Genomic DNA, 17,303 nt, shown 5'->3' with positions numbered 1-17,303 from the left:
GTTCACTCAGATGTGTGTGGACCATTCTCGATAGCTTCCATGACCAACCACAGGTATTATGTAATATCTGTAGATGATTTCTCTTGTAAGTGCTAGATTAAGATTTGATGTTCGCTAAATTTTGTGAATTTAAATCACTTGTTGAGAAAGACATTGGCAGGAAACTGGAGGCTCTCAGGAGCGATAATTTTGGATAATATGTGTCGAATGAATTCAATAACTTTTGTGCATCAGAAGGCATTCGATGGGAGTTAATAGCACCCCATAACTCACAAAAAAATGGGGTGGCTGAAAGGAAAAACATAAGTATTGTGGGAGCTTCATAGGTAATGTTACATGATTAAGGCATATCGTTGCACTTGTGGGCTAAAGCATGCAACCCAGTCGCATATGTGCTGAACATGAGTCCTCATTGGATTCTCAGGATGAGTACACATGAAGAATGTTTTTCAAGTAAGAAACCAGATGTGGCACACTTCAGGATATTTGGTTCATCAGTTTACTGTCATGTTACCAAGGATGCAAGGAAAAATCTAGAACTAACAACTGAGTTGGGAATATTTGTGGCCTACACTAATACACCTCACAACTATCGGGTGTGCCTACCATCTCACAGGATGACAATGGTTTGTAGAGATTTGAAGCTCGATGAAGAGAAGGCCATGAGATGTTCCCTTGAGAGGTAGCTTTAGTTACATGCAGATGAGGAGATTTTAGCTGCAAAGGAAGAACCTCTGAATGATTTGGAGCAGCCACATGTAGAGGAGTAGAAAGTGGAAGTACCCACTCATGCAAAGACTTTCAGAGATGGAAGGAGGTGCACCAAACAAGATAACAGATTGATGCGTGATGCTAGAGAGAATGTGGGAGCACCCACATCACAACGCAGGCAGAGGAGGTCACCAGATTGATACATTGGCTACATGGCTCCGATGAGCGAGAGTGTAGAGATTGAGACATCCTAATTCGAGGAAGAAGTGAAGAATCTTGTATGGGTTGATTTCGTGGTAGAGGAGTGTCACTCCATTATCAGAAACAATATTTAGGAAGTGGTCCCAAGACCAGCAGATAATTCAACGGTGAGTTTCAGATGGCTTTACAAGGTAAAGCAAGTAGAAAATGGGAGTATGGAGAAACACAAGGCCAGATTGTGGCCAAAGGGTTCTCTCAGGTGGAGGGAATTGATTACAAGGATACATTTTATCCAATAGCAAGGTACTCTTCAATCAGACCGATTCTAGCACTTTTAGCGCATATGGGATGGAAGATACATCATATGGATGTGAAGTCAACATTCCTCAATGGAGTGATTGAGGAAGAGGTGTACATTGAGCAGCCAGAAGGATTTGAGACCTTCAATAGAGAGTCTCATTGGTGCAGACTCAAGCGAGCGTTGTATGGATTGAAACAAGCACCCCTTGCTTGGTACACTAGGATTGAAAATTATTTCACGAGGCTGGGCTTCACCAAAAGTGAAGCAGATGTGAAACTTTACCATATTGTGGTTGAAGTTAAATTGTTGATTATAGTACTATATGTCGATGATTTAATTCTAATAGGTAATGAGAAGCTGGTAAAATTTTGCAAAGAGGATCTTGCAAGAGAAATCGAGATGAAGGACATGGGGCTCATGCATTATTTCCTTGGTATGGAAGTATGGCAAGGAGATGAGGAATTATTTGTTTCTCAGGGAAAGTATGCCAACGAGATACTGAAGAAGTTCCACATGGAGAGCAACAAATCCATGGAGACTCCTCTAGCAGGAAATTGGAGGAAGGAAGATGATACTTTAGGTGAAGTAGTAGAGGGTACTATTTACAGAAAACTTGTGGGTTCACTTATATACTTGGTGAACACATGACTGGAAATATGTTTTGTAGATAACCAGCTTAGTCAAGCAATGGTTAAGCCAACCAAACTCTATTCGAAGGCAACTAAACATGTGTTGAGATACAACAGATGCACCACTCAGTTTAGTCTTTGGTACAAACAGACATAGGGAGTGAATTTGCAAGGCTTCACAGATGCATATTGGGTTGGGATTCCATCCAACAGGAAGAGCACATAAGGGGGAATCTTCAGTATTGGGTCAGTAGCAGTTTCTTGGTATAGCAGGAAGTAGAGATCAGTTGCACTCAGTTCGATAGAAGCAAAGGACATGGCTACTAGTCAAGCAACTTGTGAAGTTATCTTCATGAGGAATATCCTTGTTTGGTTATTTGGTCAGTGATTTATTGTGACAATAAGAGTTGTATCAAACTCTTTGAGAATCTAGTTTTCATGATAGGTCCAAGCATATTGACATCCGGTATCACCATCTAAGAGATTGTGTGCAGAGGAGAATCATGTTGCTAGAGTACATTCCTACAAAGGAACAAGATGCAGATATTTTGACAAATGCATTGTCAAGATGAAAATTCAAGATTTATAGAGGCAGGATGGGGTAGTAGATAATCCCTTTCTTGTTGAGAGGGAGTGTTGAAAATTCAACAAGAAAATACTAATTTATTTTTTTCCTTGAATTAAATTAGGAATAAAATTGTAAGTCCACATCACATGACAACTTTTATTAGTTAACTAAGTCAATTTGACTTAGTTGGCTTAGTTAATTCGAGTTGTGGGCCTAACTTGAGTCATGTAGAGTTTCACTTGCATTATAGGAGCCTTGTTTGAGTTTAGTTTGAGTTGCAATTAATTAATTTAGTTTAACTAAGTTAAAGTCAGTTAAACTAGTTCCAATTGTTGGAGGAACTAGTGGGAGGTCTAGTAGTGTGGTGTTATCTGCAGTGATCAACCAGTTAATTGATGATTCACTTATAAATAACTCATGCATGTCAGATTTGAGAGTTACCTAGTTGACATTGGAGTTCAGGGACAATGTACTATCAGTTGTATAATCATCTGAATTATACAGGTGGTGCATGCAGTCAAAGGAATACCTATGATGGATTGCACAATACCTTTGAGGAATTTTCCTAATTAATAGGGGGCTATTTCCCAAGGAAACAACACAAGGAAATAGGGACTTGGGCAAGCAATAAACTGGTTAAGTATTGGCCTAGTCTTGTCTTGGAAGCAATGATATAGATAGAGATAGTTCAGAGGTTGCTCGAGCTTCAAAAAAGCATTGTAATCTTCTAATATTTTCTGACTAATGCAATATACAGATAGGAGGGGTTTTTAGCTGTGGATTTCCCTAGGAAATCATTGTATAATGTGTTGATTGAATTTTTTCCCTTGTATGCTTCGTGATTTTGCAAACGTTTAATTGTTTCTGCTGATGAGTAGAGTATATTCAAGTCTATTGTTTTAGTAAATTACAATTAGCAGTTTGAATCTACAAGGAATTTCTACATGGAATTTACATATGTGTATAAATATTGGCCTGAGCATGGGCATCTCACAAATTTATATATATATATATATCGAGCTAAGGTTAAAGAACTTCCTTTGTGCCATTCTCATGGCTACCATGATACTATCTATCATTCCCCATGGACTAACCAACTACTTGGCGATCATGTTGTTGTTCACTCAATCATAGGTGTAACAAACATTGACTTATGTCAAATAAAACCAGGGTTTAGATAAGTCCTTGTACATAACAAGGCACACATTAGTTAATGGAATTCTCTTCTAGAATTCCTCCTTTTTACCTTTTTCCTTTCACATTGTTGTTATATGGAAACTTCCAGTCACTGATGTTTTCACCCATGCCCATTTTCATGTCCAGGAGTAACTCTCCAATATGTTTCAACATTGACCTTTTGTAGAAATTAATATAAATTTTCTACTACTGATGAATTCAAACTAAAAGCAAGAGATTACAAATTTCCTCTACAATTCTGTAGAATGAAAGTCAAAAGTTAGAAACACATGCAATGACATGCAATCGTCAAAACCACAAGAAAACAATGATTTACAGGAGAACCCAACAGGGAAAAAAACCCTCTACTGCTTTTCATTAATCAAATGAGAATCATAAACTATTACAATGCCTTGCTTCAATCTAAAGCACACCTTTCAGTCTAAACTTGTTCTCCTGTCGCTATTTTTCTTTGGCCATCACTTAGCCAATTCAAGGCCCCAACTTCCTCCTATTTCCTTGCGCAATCCTTGAGGAAATTAGCTCCTAAAAGATAGGAATTTCCTCCTATTTTCTTGCACAATTCCCAAGGAATGATTCACTTGCTTAACTTCCAAGTCTGTACACTCAACTAGTATACAATTGATAATTACAATGTGCCTTTTCATCCACTCCAGTTAGGAAATTCAAATTCCATGCATGTCTGGGCTATTTTTAGCTAGTTGACTAGTTTAACTAAGACATCATTGAGTTAAAAACAGTTCTACTACTCAACTGGCCTTCAACTGACTCAACTAGTTACTTGAGCTTAGTTGATTGAGTCAAACTAAAAATAACTTAACTAGATTGCTAAATTTTAGCAATCACTACATGCACAACTCCACTTCTAGCCTATAGCTTGAGTTTACTGAGTTAACTAGTAGACAAGGCCATGTCACTCTAGCTAACTTCCATCCAAGTCATCTTGTTGATGTGGAAATCGGATTACTCAATTTGACTAAGGCAAAATTTAAATTGAGCCTTTCTTGCTACAATTTCTAACACCTTTTTTAGCCTATCCGCCCAACTTAAAGTTCCTCGTTTCCTAGAACTCACTCAACTGATCACTATTCATGTTCATTACATGCGGCCCCCTTCAACTCTCTTTCAATGAAGCTTTGTGGCCTCCCATTCACCTTCAATCTATTGGAATCAAGGCCCTAAGTCCCAAGTATGTAAATCAAAGGCCTGTCATAACATCAATAGGTAAAGCAAGAGCTAAAATAAGAGGTAACACCGCAAAATAATGGAATATATGAAGACAATCATAGAGGAAACCAAACAAAAACAACATGGTCATGTACAAATCCAGAATCAAAGTGATGCTAGTCATTAAGTGATAAATTAAAATCACCACTTATAAGGATTATCATAAAACAGTGCCCAAAATCAATTTTCTCTTCCCATGAGTTCAACGTTCATGGCCCTTCTAGCCGTCATACTAGCACACACATATATATATATATATATAAATGAACCAATGCATATTGCTATATTGAAATCGGTTCAAGACTCATAACAAACTTGAAGTCTTACATTCCCCAAATTTCACAAGGTATCTTTCCAACACAGACACACACACACACAAATGCAAATGAGCTTGAGGGAATCCCCCCTCCTCCTTCTTGGCATCTTGCATCATTGATTCATGTCCCTGTGGCTCGTAGAGCCTAATTTTTTCCCTCTTCTTCCTATGGGGACAATCCTTTTTTCAGATGTTCTTCTCCACAACACAAACAAGAGAATATACTCTTCTCTTTTTCAGCCTCAGAAGGCCTCTTCTTGCCACTGCCATTTTTCCTTTGTGAGGATTCATTTATATATGCCATTTCTTGAAACTATTTTTGTAGTTCAATATTACACTCAACCAATTCTTGCAATTTCTTGGTGAGCTTTCTAAGTTTTGCTCTACAACTCTTTAGCTCATCTTCCAAGTCCTGAAGTTCAACCTCGAAATTCCTGAAGGTTCTTTTCCTTTGGAGGGATGTCACTCTTTCTCATTCTCGATGGACTTGGTCCATATCCTGCTGCATGATGCCACAATACATGTTTCCTTTTTCTGCCACTGAGCCTTCCTATTTGCTATCACATACACTCAACTATTAGTGCATTATTAAATATAAACAATTATACTAGTTTCCTTTCCTCGTTGTACCAAGCATGCTTCCCTACAACTGGACACATGTCTCAGTTTATGTATTAGTCACATGTCTCAAATACAAGACATAAATATTTCAACATGATTTTGAAAAATCCAGAATTTCTACATGCACATGCACATATCAACTCATTTATAACCATGCTTTTAGAATATTCTAGTTTCTCTGTCAAGTTCAGCTATAATTAGAAATCGACTACTATGCCAAAATCAATGTCATTAATGTGATTTCCCCTGGTTAATAATTCTCTCTTGTAAATAATTGTAATTATTCTAAATGTTGAGAGATGGACAACAATTCCATTTCTTCAGGTAGGAGATTGCTTGAGGGAATTGTTATTTTAAATATCAGTCTTAGTTGGTTGAGTGGGATAATTGTGCCATAAATTAGCTGAAAGAATAGGATAGGGGCATGTGTCCTTTTACTCCCTTAGTAAGCAAAATAGGACAAAAACATCAAGGCAACATGGGTTGTGTTGTTCACAAGGGGGGACTACGCTGAAATCGTTGAGAAGAGGGCAGTTAATCAGGAAGGGGAAGAGAGGGAGAACCCAAATATTATTCAACCATGGATACATGCACTCTCGAAGTGAATCGAAGAGCGCACACACATGTAATACACATAGGGAGAAAACCTCCTGGCACACAAAAGTTGTAGAAGAGGTAGAGATAGTGGAATTTTAGGACTGACATTGTAAAAGAGGCAGAAAATGTAGTAGTTAGAGTGATGTTGTTGGGCACTGAAGAGAGATATAAACCAGCTGAAGATCCCTATTGAAACTTGCTAGGAATAAGCATTACAAAATCAGATTGGATTTCCTTGGGGATTGAAGGAAGGGTGGCTTAGTGGTGTTCTAGTTCAGTTCCGCATTCATTAAAGGATTCCCTCTGAAAGCACTCTAGCTCAAGCTTTGGAATTTGGCTCGGGGGTGACAACTACAAGTAATAGTGGCTAAACTTATCTACGATTGCGTGGAGAGTTAGAGTCCCACTCTCAGTTGGAACACTTATGCATTGTTTAAGGTAAGTGTTCTTATGTTCTTTATTCACAATAAAATGTGTTTACATTCTTGGTTGAGATGGTGTTATTACTGTAGGAGGCATGTCAACATCATTATTATTTACGAGAGTGACTAATGTGTTATGTTAATTTTTGAATGCACTGGGACAACATGTAAGAGTATTGAATATGTTACAAAAATGTTTAGCATGGGACTTTTTATTATTGCAGTAAGTTTATTTCACCGGTTACAAGCTCCCATTAGGTTGTTATGTTGCAATGTGGTGATATTGAGGATTTCCTCCTCTTTTATCTTTATTGACTTGTAAATTTATATGGTGATCTCTTCCACATCTTTAGTAATGTATACCCTGGTTTTGGGTTTCTGGTTTCGGGTTTATATTTCCATGCTAACAATTGTTGAAGCTAGAGTGAACCTTGTGTTCGGTGCTATGGATGGCATTGCTTCATCAACTTGAATGGTTTGACTTATGTTCCTACACTTCACATAATGTTGCATCCCTTCTATGCACATGATGATGTTGAATTCCTCAATGTTGGGTGTTATATTTCATATGTTGTCTCGATCTGGAACAAGGTGGTAAATCCCTGTTCGAATGGCTTAATATAGTTACGATGTTCAACTAGATTTGTACTCTATTAGTGTGTATATATATATATATATATATATATATATATATATATATATATATATATATATATATATATATATATATATATATATATATATATATATATATATATATATATATTATGTATTGGTTATTCTCTAATAGTAACTTGTATGGAAGCTCCAACCTAAATGGTAGAACATGAACTTGTTTTGATAATAATCTCACTTCATCACTACATACAATCTGGGGTAGCATATTGAAGATCCCTCTCTCTTTGTTGGCACATTAAACCATTAATTTTATATGCATGTTTTTCTATGTATTCCAATAATGCCAACCCTCAATTTTGGGCCAGTATCTTCACTCTTTCCATGCTTAGGTCCCAGAAGGCTTTGTTATCCATGACGTGGAGGAGATCTCTTCACAATGGCTTTCATTACTTAGGTTTATGCAGCCTGGTTTGACATGGTTCTGTCTCTAAGCCATGAGAATGATTGAGATATGTTCCTTATGGACTTGTATGCCTTTACATGATGCTAATTACACATATAGGTCTTGGTATTTTGATTTGATCATCAGGGAGACCATAGACCTCTATAATCCTGAATGGACAAGTCCTTGGCCTGGATGGAGAACTCCGTGTTTTGTGTCTTGCATTTCATCCATCAAGAACTCGAAGGAGGTAATTTGTAGCTCAAGAGGGATAGCACCAATTCATCCTTCTCATAGATTTAAAAATGATGTTTGAGTTTTGGCATGAGTCTAAACGTTTGTACAACCACCGTGGTAGAGCCATGGTTGATCTGAATGGAAATTGGCATCCACCCATGGTATTCATCGACCCATGGTATTTATCCACTCATGGAATATACCCATGGTATTGTAAGTGAGATCCACCCATGGCATTCAATCACCCATGGTATCTACCCACCCATGGAATTTACCTATGGTATTATAACTAGAAAAAGACTATAAGTAACAAGTCACATTTTGTAAAAGGACAAATTGTCTACCACAATGTATCCTTTACAGTTATTCTCTATTTTTAATAAAAAAAATTCTTAGTGGTCTTGTTTAATGTGTGCTCTCCTATTTTATTTTGGCATTTCAATTTTTCAGATCTTGGGTGCCTCCCCCACAAGATCCATTTAAATTTTTTAGATCTTGGGGGCCTCCTGCCAAGATCTGGATCAGTGTGGAATATGCAGGTGGCCACTAGTATCCACATGGATTAGTCCTTCCCCCTTAGGAAGCAATGGTCCTCATTGCATTGAGTGCCTCCATGAGATGGGGAAACTTCTGCTGAATTTGGTCCCTGGTGAGCCATGTGCCTTGGTGCAAGAGTTGGCCAGCTTTGAAAACCTGATACAATTGGATCTTCTGCTTGCGAGTGTTCTTGATCTATGTGTCCATGATCCGATCAGTTGTGGCATGTTCCATGCAGTCCAGGTTTAGCTCTGTTGGTGTGAGTTGTTATGCAATGTCAAATGTGTCTAGTAATGGTGGAAAGTATGGCCAAAGACGGTCTAAATTGAAAACTGGGTGTAGACCAAGGAAAGGTGGAATGTTGAGCTCGAAGGAATTGTCCCCTATAGCCTTGGTGATGGTGTATGGCCCATATCGAAGTGAGTGAAGCTTGCGGTGGGGTCCATCGAGACACTCCTTCTTTAAATGTAGTCAAACTTTGTCACCCACCTAGAAATTGTGTGGCACCCGATGTTGATCATGGCATCTTTTGTACTTAGCATTGGTTTTGTCCAATATATCATGGACTTGTTGGCAGATGTGTTGAATGTGTTCAATGAAGTTGTTAGCCCAGTTGGTTTCAGATTGGACATGAGCCAAATCTTCCTGAATGGCTACAAATGGTATGGCCACATCAATGGGACATAATGGCTGAAATCGCAGCCCTACCTAAAAGGTTTTGTGGCCTATTGAGCTATGGAGAGATATGTTGTAGTGTGCTAGACATAGAGGAGGCTTTCATAATCGTGGATCCCCTTTTTAAATTAGTTTTTATATCTGGAGCAACATTCAGAGTGAGTTCCCTTTAGAGACGTTCCCTCCAAAGGGAACATAGATGTGTCCCAGGTGGCATAATAGTGCATTTTAGAAATGAAAATTTGGAACTTATTTTCCTTCCAAGAGTGTCTGGTATGTGTTTCTGAATTATGGATCACTCTTGTGAAGATGCGGCCACCCCGAAGTCTCATGCCCAAAAGAGTCGAGTACAATGATCAATTCCATGACCAACGATCTACTAAGGTAGTCTAAAACATTATTGGTGTTTCCCTTCTTGTACTTAATGTTTAAATGGAACTGTTGCATGTATGTGGACCATTTCTGATGGCGATCGTTTTGCAACTTCCCTTGTGTCTGGATGAGCTGCATGGGTTGGTGGTCTGTGTGGATGAGCATTTCCTTCCCCATAATGTAATGTTTCCATTGTCGACATGATTACACAATGGGATACAGTTATTTGTCATAGGTGGGATACTTTCAAACTTTGTCTGAAAGTGTCTTATTGTGATATGCCACTGGATTCCCCTGCTGAGTAAGAACTGCACCAATAACATAGTTGGAGGCATCTGTCTCAATATCAAATGGTTGTTGTAGGTCTGGTAATGTGAGCACTGGTGCATAGAAGAGGCGATGATTTAACTCGACAAACACCTTCTATTGGGATTCTAACCAAAATAAATTTTCTTTTGCTCTATCCTTGGTGACTTGACTTAAAGGCCAACTGATATGAGATAACCCCAACACAAACCTACTGTAGAAATTGGCAAGACCTAGAAAGTTGTGGAGCTTTGTTAGAGTGGTTGGGGCTGGCCAATTCCAAATGACTTCTATCTTGGTTGGGTCCACATGCACACCCCACTCATCAATGATGTACCCCAGATATTGAATCTCGGTCATTACCAAAAGTGCATTTCTCCAAATTGGCACACAACTTGTGTTGTCACAGGGTTTGGAGGACTTGTCGAATATGGTGGAGGTTCTCTTCCCAACTCTGGCTAAATATTGGGATGTCATCCAAATACACTACCACGAATTAGTTGGTGAAGGGTTGTAAGTTCTCATCCATCAGCCTCATAAATTTTGTGGGGTCATTCGTCAACCTGAAAGGCATGACCAACCATTTAAAAAGGCCCTCCTTGGAGTTGAAGGAAGTCTTCCACACATCAGAGGGTTCAATTGGCACCTGGTGATAATCGAACTTCAAGTCAACCTTATTGAAATATTTGGCCCCATTGAACTGGTCCAGAAGTTCATCAATCCATGGGATTGGATATCTATTCTAGACAATGATATTTTTCAGCACCCGATAGTCAGTATAAAGTCTCCTGGTCCCATCCTTCTTCTGTACCAACATGATCGGGCTCCCATAGGGTGATGTACTTGGCCTGATGTTCTCTTTATTCAACGACTCCTGAATTTGCCTCTTGATTTCAACGTTCTCTAGAAAAAAGTGTCGATAGATCGGTCCATTAGGTAGCGGCGCACCTAGGTTTAGATTGATGGAGTGATTGACTTGAAAATGTAGAGGTACCCTTGTGGGTGAGGTGAAAATGTCGTTGTACTCCTCCACGACCTTGTCCATCTGCTGTTGTTGTGTGGAGGAGCCCTGTCTAGAGGCCATTGCCACAATTTTCTTCTTGCCTTGAGAGAAAATCACAAGGAAAACAAATTTCCCAATCTGGGAAATGATCTTATTGCATTGCTTCGTAGTGATCAAAGAGATTGTGGTAGGCAATTCTACCTCTAGTATCCTGTACAAATTATTTCCCAAAGTAATAATAACAATCTGAGGCCTAGTCCCATACACAAGATGTTTCTTCCACATGTATGGTTGTTCTAATAATACATCATAGATTTCAAGAGGAGAAACATCACATAATACCTCATCCATGAAGGGCTTGATGCTATAGGGAAGGCGACATTGCTGACTAACGCGAAGATCTCATCCTTGGTGAAGCCACCCGATGGTGTACGGTTGTGGGTCTGATGTGGTCAGTAGGCCCAGTTGATTCACAACCTCTGCTAAAATGAGGTTCTTTTGGCTCTTGCTATCGACAATGAACTGCAGCAGAGAACCCTTCACCCACATCTATGAGTGGAAGATGGGCTCCCCCTCCTCTAGATCTTTGGGCTCATTCTTTTGGATCTTGGTGGTGGCAGCAGTGGTATTAGGCTCTGTGTCAATAATATGTTTCCCTTTGTCATCCCCCTTGTTGGGTTTTGACTCAGAGTCAAAACATGCATCTAATTCAGAAGCCTTCAACTTGGCCACTAGTGACTAGTTGGCCCAACACTCACTTGTGCTGTGACTGGGGTTCTTTTGGAACTCACACCATTTTCCCATGTCCTTCTTTGTCTTCGTGGTGTTGTTCTTTTCTTGCGGCTTCGGTAGGTTGTCCTGGGTCACCCCACCTTGGATTTATACTTTTCTCTGCAGTTTGGGGGCTCCTTTACCTTGCTTCAGATTCACAAATCACCATTCTTTCTTCTTCTATTTAAATTTTTGCTTGACCTTGACAACATATCGATAGGCTGTGCTGAGAGAGGAGATGTCCAAGAACTCCATCTTGTCCTGGATGTACTTGTGTAGACAGTCGTGGTACTTGAGTACCAAATGTCGCTCAAAATCGCTAATACCAAAATTCAAGCGAAGGGTATGAAAAATATTTGTAAACTTTGGCACGTCTTGGTCCCTTCGCTGCTGCAGTGTGGTCCACTTTATGTATTTATCCTCATAGCTTATGACAGTAATATTTCTCCTTGATGGTGTCTGGGAAGGAATTCCAAGTGGGTGCAGATGAAAATAGTGAGGGTGCACTCTCGTCCCTCTTCTCACAGTAAGTTTCCCACCAGTCCTTGACATGGGGGGCGACTTTGAGGAGTGCAAAAGTAATTTTTTCCTATTTGGAAAAATCATGAACCGAAAAAATATCCTTCTAGAAAATTTAACCATTTATATACAACATCCGCATCTATCTGACCTTCAAATATGGGGATGTCAAAATTAACTTGTACCTTAAAGGGCGTGGCGCTTCCAGATACTTCTAGAAGGAGATGTGTCGCTTGTGCGTAGTCACCAAAGGATTCAGATAAAGTTGTCCATCATCACATTCCTTTGTCGTTTGAGGGCTTCTTCGAGCAATATTTTGAAAGGATTTCCTACCCCCTCGTCTTTCTTTTCTTCTGCCATGGAAGGTCGCTGGGGTTTGCGAGGTTGGTCTTGCAAAGGTTCAACCAGTTCAAGCCCTAACTCCTTATACCTTGACCTCGTTGGGGACATGCAAAGAAAAATAGAGAAAGAACAGACCACTCTGAAAGCACTGATCTAAACTTAAACAAGAACACAACAAAATACATATATAACCATAAATACATAATTATAGCAGAAATAACACTTCATTTCATTAATATCAAATAATTGAAATGTGCTTACATACATAACAGAAATAAACTAGCTTGGGCGATGGTAGCTTATCTCTGAGAAAATATGTGGCAGCTACATGACTCTAAATTGTGTTATAATGAGGCTCGAAGGCCTATTTATTATTGATAAACAATGGAAAACCCTAAACATTCAAAAGCCTAACCCTAGGAAATGAAGCACCAAAACATTGGGCCCCGTTGGGGTAAATTGGTACATCAACTTCCCGGGGTCGTAACTTTGGCATACAATCTTCATTTGATGCGTATGATACCTCGCTAGAAATATATATACAAGGACTACAACTATAAACTACAAATGTTAGTCATGCATTCGCATTTGCCTTTTCTCCAAAAAAATGTCATTTAGGGTCTCAAAACGGCTCCAGAAGTTTAGGACCTGAAAAATTGTCAAAAATAGTAAATTGTGCTACAATTAAGGAAATTACAAAACTAAAAGAAACAATGGTGGGGGTCCAAGTGGAATAGGTGGGTGGCCACCAATATCCACCTATATCAACATTGACCTAAATTTACTATGTTGACATAGTTTTACTAGGTTGACTTTCGTTTGCTAGGTTGACATAGGTTTATATGTTTAATAGGTTGCCTTGGGTTTACAAGGTTGACCTAGATTTATTAGGTTTATTAGTTTGACTTACGTTTAAGGTTGATATAGATTTACCAGGTTGATCTATGTTTATTGTTTACTAGATTTTCTAGGTGAGCCATAGTCAACCATGGTCAACTATGAACAACCTTGGTTGATCACTTTCAACATGAACAAATATGAACAACCATGATGAACCATAGTCAATCATAATCTATCATAGATAACTAAAGTTTAATGTGGAGAACCGTGCTCATCCATAGTCAACTAGATATTTTCCATAATAGACCCTCCTCCACATTTAATTTTTAATAATTTGAATGCTATCAATTTTTTAGCCCTTATTAGTGAAAAATAATTACCTTATGAAATAATCATCACTATAATAGTAACAGTCAAATGATAAAAAGCAAACAAATTCAATTTATTTGAATTCTAGTAGAAGTTATAACAATACAAATTTTGGTATTCTAGAGGATTTATAATAATATTAATTATTTATTTTAGCGGAAGTTATAACAATATTTATTTTTGTACTTTTATGGAAGTTATAATTGAACGTTGAGGTTAAGTTAGACATCAGATTTGTACTAATTATTCACTAGTTAAATTACAGGTTTACAACGATTTTTTTTGGATATATCGCGCTCTGCCTCCTTGCGCTCTGCTAGCGCTAGGGCTGCTGGCTGCTCCAACGCGCCCCTGAGGCCTTTGCACCCTCCCGATCGGCCTGCTTCGAGTTCTTTCAGATCATGGATGCCTTTGGGGATCTTGACCCCCCTCCCATTCTGCCTCCAGAGGTTCTTGCTTTTAGAACCATGGTTTCCGCTGGTCCAAAGCACCCTCCCATTGCGTCTCAGCAGAAGTTCGTTAAGAAAATGGACTCAATCCCATCTGTGGCCCTTCCAGAAGAAGAAACCTACAAAGCGGCTTTGAAACTGGCTGAGAGAGGTCTCATAGGTCAGTTCATGGGCCTCTGGCCTTCACCCAAGTCGGTTGATGAATGGACTCAAAGGAGCTGGACGCCATTGATCAAAGAGGGAGTCAAAAGTTATTTCGTAGGTAAGGGTTTCTTTGTGTTTGTCTTCGAAAACCCGGATAACAGAGGCTTAATTTTTAGAAATGGACCATACTTCATCGGACCCCAGGGTCTTTATCTAAACAAATGGTCTCCTGATTTCAATACCACCCAGGATGTCCCCTCTGCTGTCCCGGTTTGGGTTAGGCTCCCTCATTTGCCTCTCCACTGCTGGAATAAAAAATCCCTCCAGATCATAGGTAATGCGTTAGGAAAATACATAGACCAAGCTGCAAGAAAAGATCAGTATTCATGCGTTCGTCTCTGCGTAGAAGTGGATCTAGAAGAGGGGTTACTGGAAGCAATCAAAGTCACTGTTGCTGGGTGGACGCATGTCTAGGAGTTGGACTACGAACAACTACCTTTTAAATGCAGACATTGCCATGGTCACGGACACTTTTCAAAGCACTGCAAGAAGAAGGTTGAGGAACAAGTAGACAAACAAAATGCGGAACAATGGACCCTAGTTCAGAAAAATGCAAACTCAAAAAAAGGCACAGGTAAAGGCAATATGACTGGAGGTCCTAGCAGCTCCAAAACCAACCAAGAAATGGAAGCAACTCCAAATGGGATAGAAAGCGCTCAGATCAATCAAGTAAATCTAACCCAGGATAATGTGGAATAGGCAGACACACCACCTTCAAACAAAGAGGGAGGGGAAGCAATACAGATCAAAGCTAACCAAGGCAGTCCCTCCAATCCTTCATACGCAGAAATAGCAAGGAAAAAACCAGTGGAAAGCTCTGGTTCTTCGGAGGATGAAACCTATGAGCATCCATCGAAAAAAGCAGGAAGGAAATCCCGCAAAGAAAAGAGGGAGGAGGAGGCGGAAAGGCTTAAAACACAAGGAAGTCAGTCTACAATAGAAATGTCTATTGGGCGAAATACCAGACCAAGGCCTTCCAAGGGAGGCCCCAACCCCCCATAAGTAAATAATGAAACTCATCTCTTGGAACTGTAGAGGACTGGGGAATCCCTCTAAAATAGAAGCAGTTAAGGACCTTTTGAAAGCAGATCCCTCAGACATTCTCATGCTCCAAGATACCAAAATAGAACGGCAAGTCCTTCTAGAGATCATTAGTTCAAAGTGGAATAAAAGAACAAGCAAAGCAGTCAGCTCAAGGGAAACCTCTGGAGGGTTGGAAACTCTTTGGACTGAAGACCTATTCTAGCTGAATAAATATCATGAAACCCAGCACTAGATCTTCACGGAACTGAAGCATAATGCAAGTAAGTTTTCCATCTCTCTCTTCAATCTTTATGTACCTATTTATTACTCTGAAAAACGAGAATGCTGGGATTCTCTCTCTGCCTTTTTAGAGCAGTCTTCTCCTAGCAATATCATTATAGCCGAGGATCTTAATATCGTAATGAAAGCAAAAGAGAAGAGGGGGGGTTCCAGCATCAGAGACCCCATGCTGGCCAAGGTGGAGGAGCTCTCTCAGTTTTGGGATCTTTTAGATTTCAATCCTGTCCGAGGCATTTATACTTGGTCCAATAATAGGGTTGGATCGGACCACATTTCTGCTCGATTAGATCGATTCCTGGTGAAAAGCTCCATAATGATGAACAAAAGGATCATCATCACAAAAATTCTGCCTAAACTTACCTCAGATCATAAGCCTATTCAACTTCTCCTGGAAGATGAAGAAGACCTGGGTCCTATTCCTTTTCGATTCAGCCCTCTTTGGATCGAGAGAGAGGGTTTTTTAGAGACAGTGAAAGTAGCATGGGCCAAATCCTTCTCGGGATCCTCAAGTTATGTATGGGAGCAAAAGTTGAAAGCCACAAAACAAGCTCTGAAGGACTGGATAAAGAAACCAACCCCTACTCCTACTGATCAAAGAAAAGAGGCAGTGCAGTCATTGCAGTCCCTGCAAACAGATATGGAAAGTAAAGATATCACAACAGAGTTGTTGGAAAAAGAAATAAAATCCCAACGATCCACATATCAATCTTTTAGAAAGGAAGAAGAATACTGGAGACTCAAATCCAGAAGTCTGTGGCTGAAGGCTGGGGATCGGAACACCTCCTTCTTCCACCGGCAATATAGAGCGAGACTGTCTAAGAATCATATAGAAAAAATCAAAACAGCTGAGGGCCAAGTCTACAAAGGGTTCAATCAAGTCAAAGCTACCGCTGAAACCCATTTTAGGAATCTATACAGAGAAGGAACTCAAAGCAACGATGAGGAAGCTGCTGAATTCCTCTCTAACATCCCTTCACTCATCAGTCCTGAAGATAACACAATCCTCTGTAGACCAATCACTGAGGAGGAAACCATTAACGTAATCTGGTCCATGGATGCAGACAAGGCACCTGGGCCTGATGGCTTCACAATCCATTTCTATAAATCTTGCTACCATATTATCAAGGTTGATCTCCATAAAATGATAAGTGGGTTTATGAAAAAGCCAAGATAGGTGGAGGAACCAACTCCACTTACCTTGCTTTAATCCCCAAAGACACCAACCCTGAATCATTTGCAAGATTCAGGCCCATTTCGCTGTGTAACGCTTCTTATAAAATTCTGGCTAAACTGCTAGCAAATTGGATCAAGCTATTGCTAAAAAGATTGATCTCCAGTTCTCCAAGGTGGTTTTGTGGAAGGTAGGCACATTCTGGACAACGTAATCCAAGTTCAGGAGACAATACATTCAAGCAAGCAGCGAAATGAGAAAGGTATGTTGATAAAATTAGATATGGAAAATGCTTTCGACAGAATTAATCACACATTCCTTAGCAATGTTCTTCT

The 17,303-nt window shown here is 39.5% G+C and overlaps 1 protein-coding gene across 1 annotated transcript; it reads left to right on the top strand.

The window, feature by feature from the left end:
* The first annotated feature begins 15,918 nt into the window (after positions 1–15,918).
* On the top strand, positions 15,919–16,971 carry LOC149213925 (uncharacterized). The gene has a single exon (XM_089389215.1). It carries the CDS (start codon positions 15,919–15,921, stop codon positions 16,969–16,971), a length of 1,053 nt encoding a protein of 350 aa, XP_089245341.1.
* The last annotated feature ends 332 nt before the right edge of the window (positions 16,972–17,303 follow it).

This window comes from Pinus tabuliformis, chromosome 1_1 (genome assembly GCF_031772625.1).
Source record: "Pinus tabuliformis cultivar Carrire ecotype Pingquan chromosome 1_1, CPIR1, whole genome shotgun sequence".
Taxonomy (NCBI): domain Eukaryota; kingdom Viridiplantae; phylum Streptophyta; class Pinopsida; order Pinales; family Pinaceae; genus Pinus; species Pinus tabuliformis.
The sequence above is the reverse complement of the archived record's forward strand: the minus strand, read 5'-3'. Positions and strand labels throughout refer to the sequence as shown.

Coding starts and splice junctions, on each gene's coding strand:
- LOC149213925 (XM_089389215.1), top strand. CDS start 15,919: ATGAAAGCAAAAGAGAAGAGGGGGGGTTCCAGCATCAGAGACCCCATG.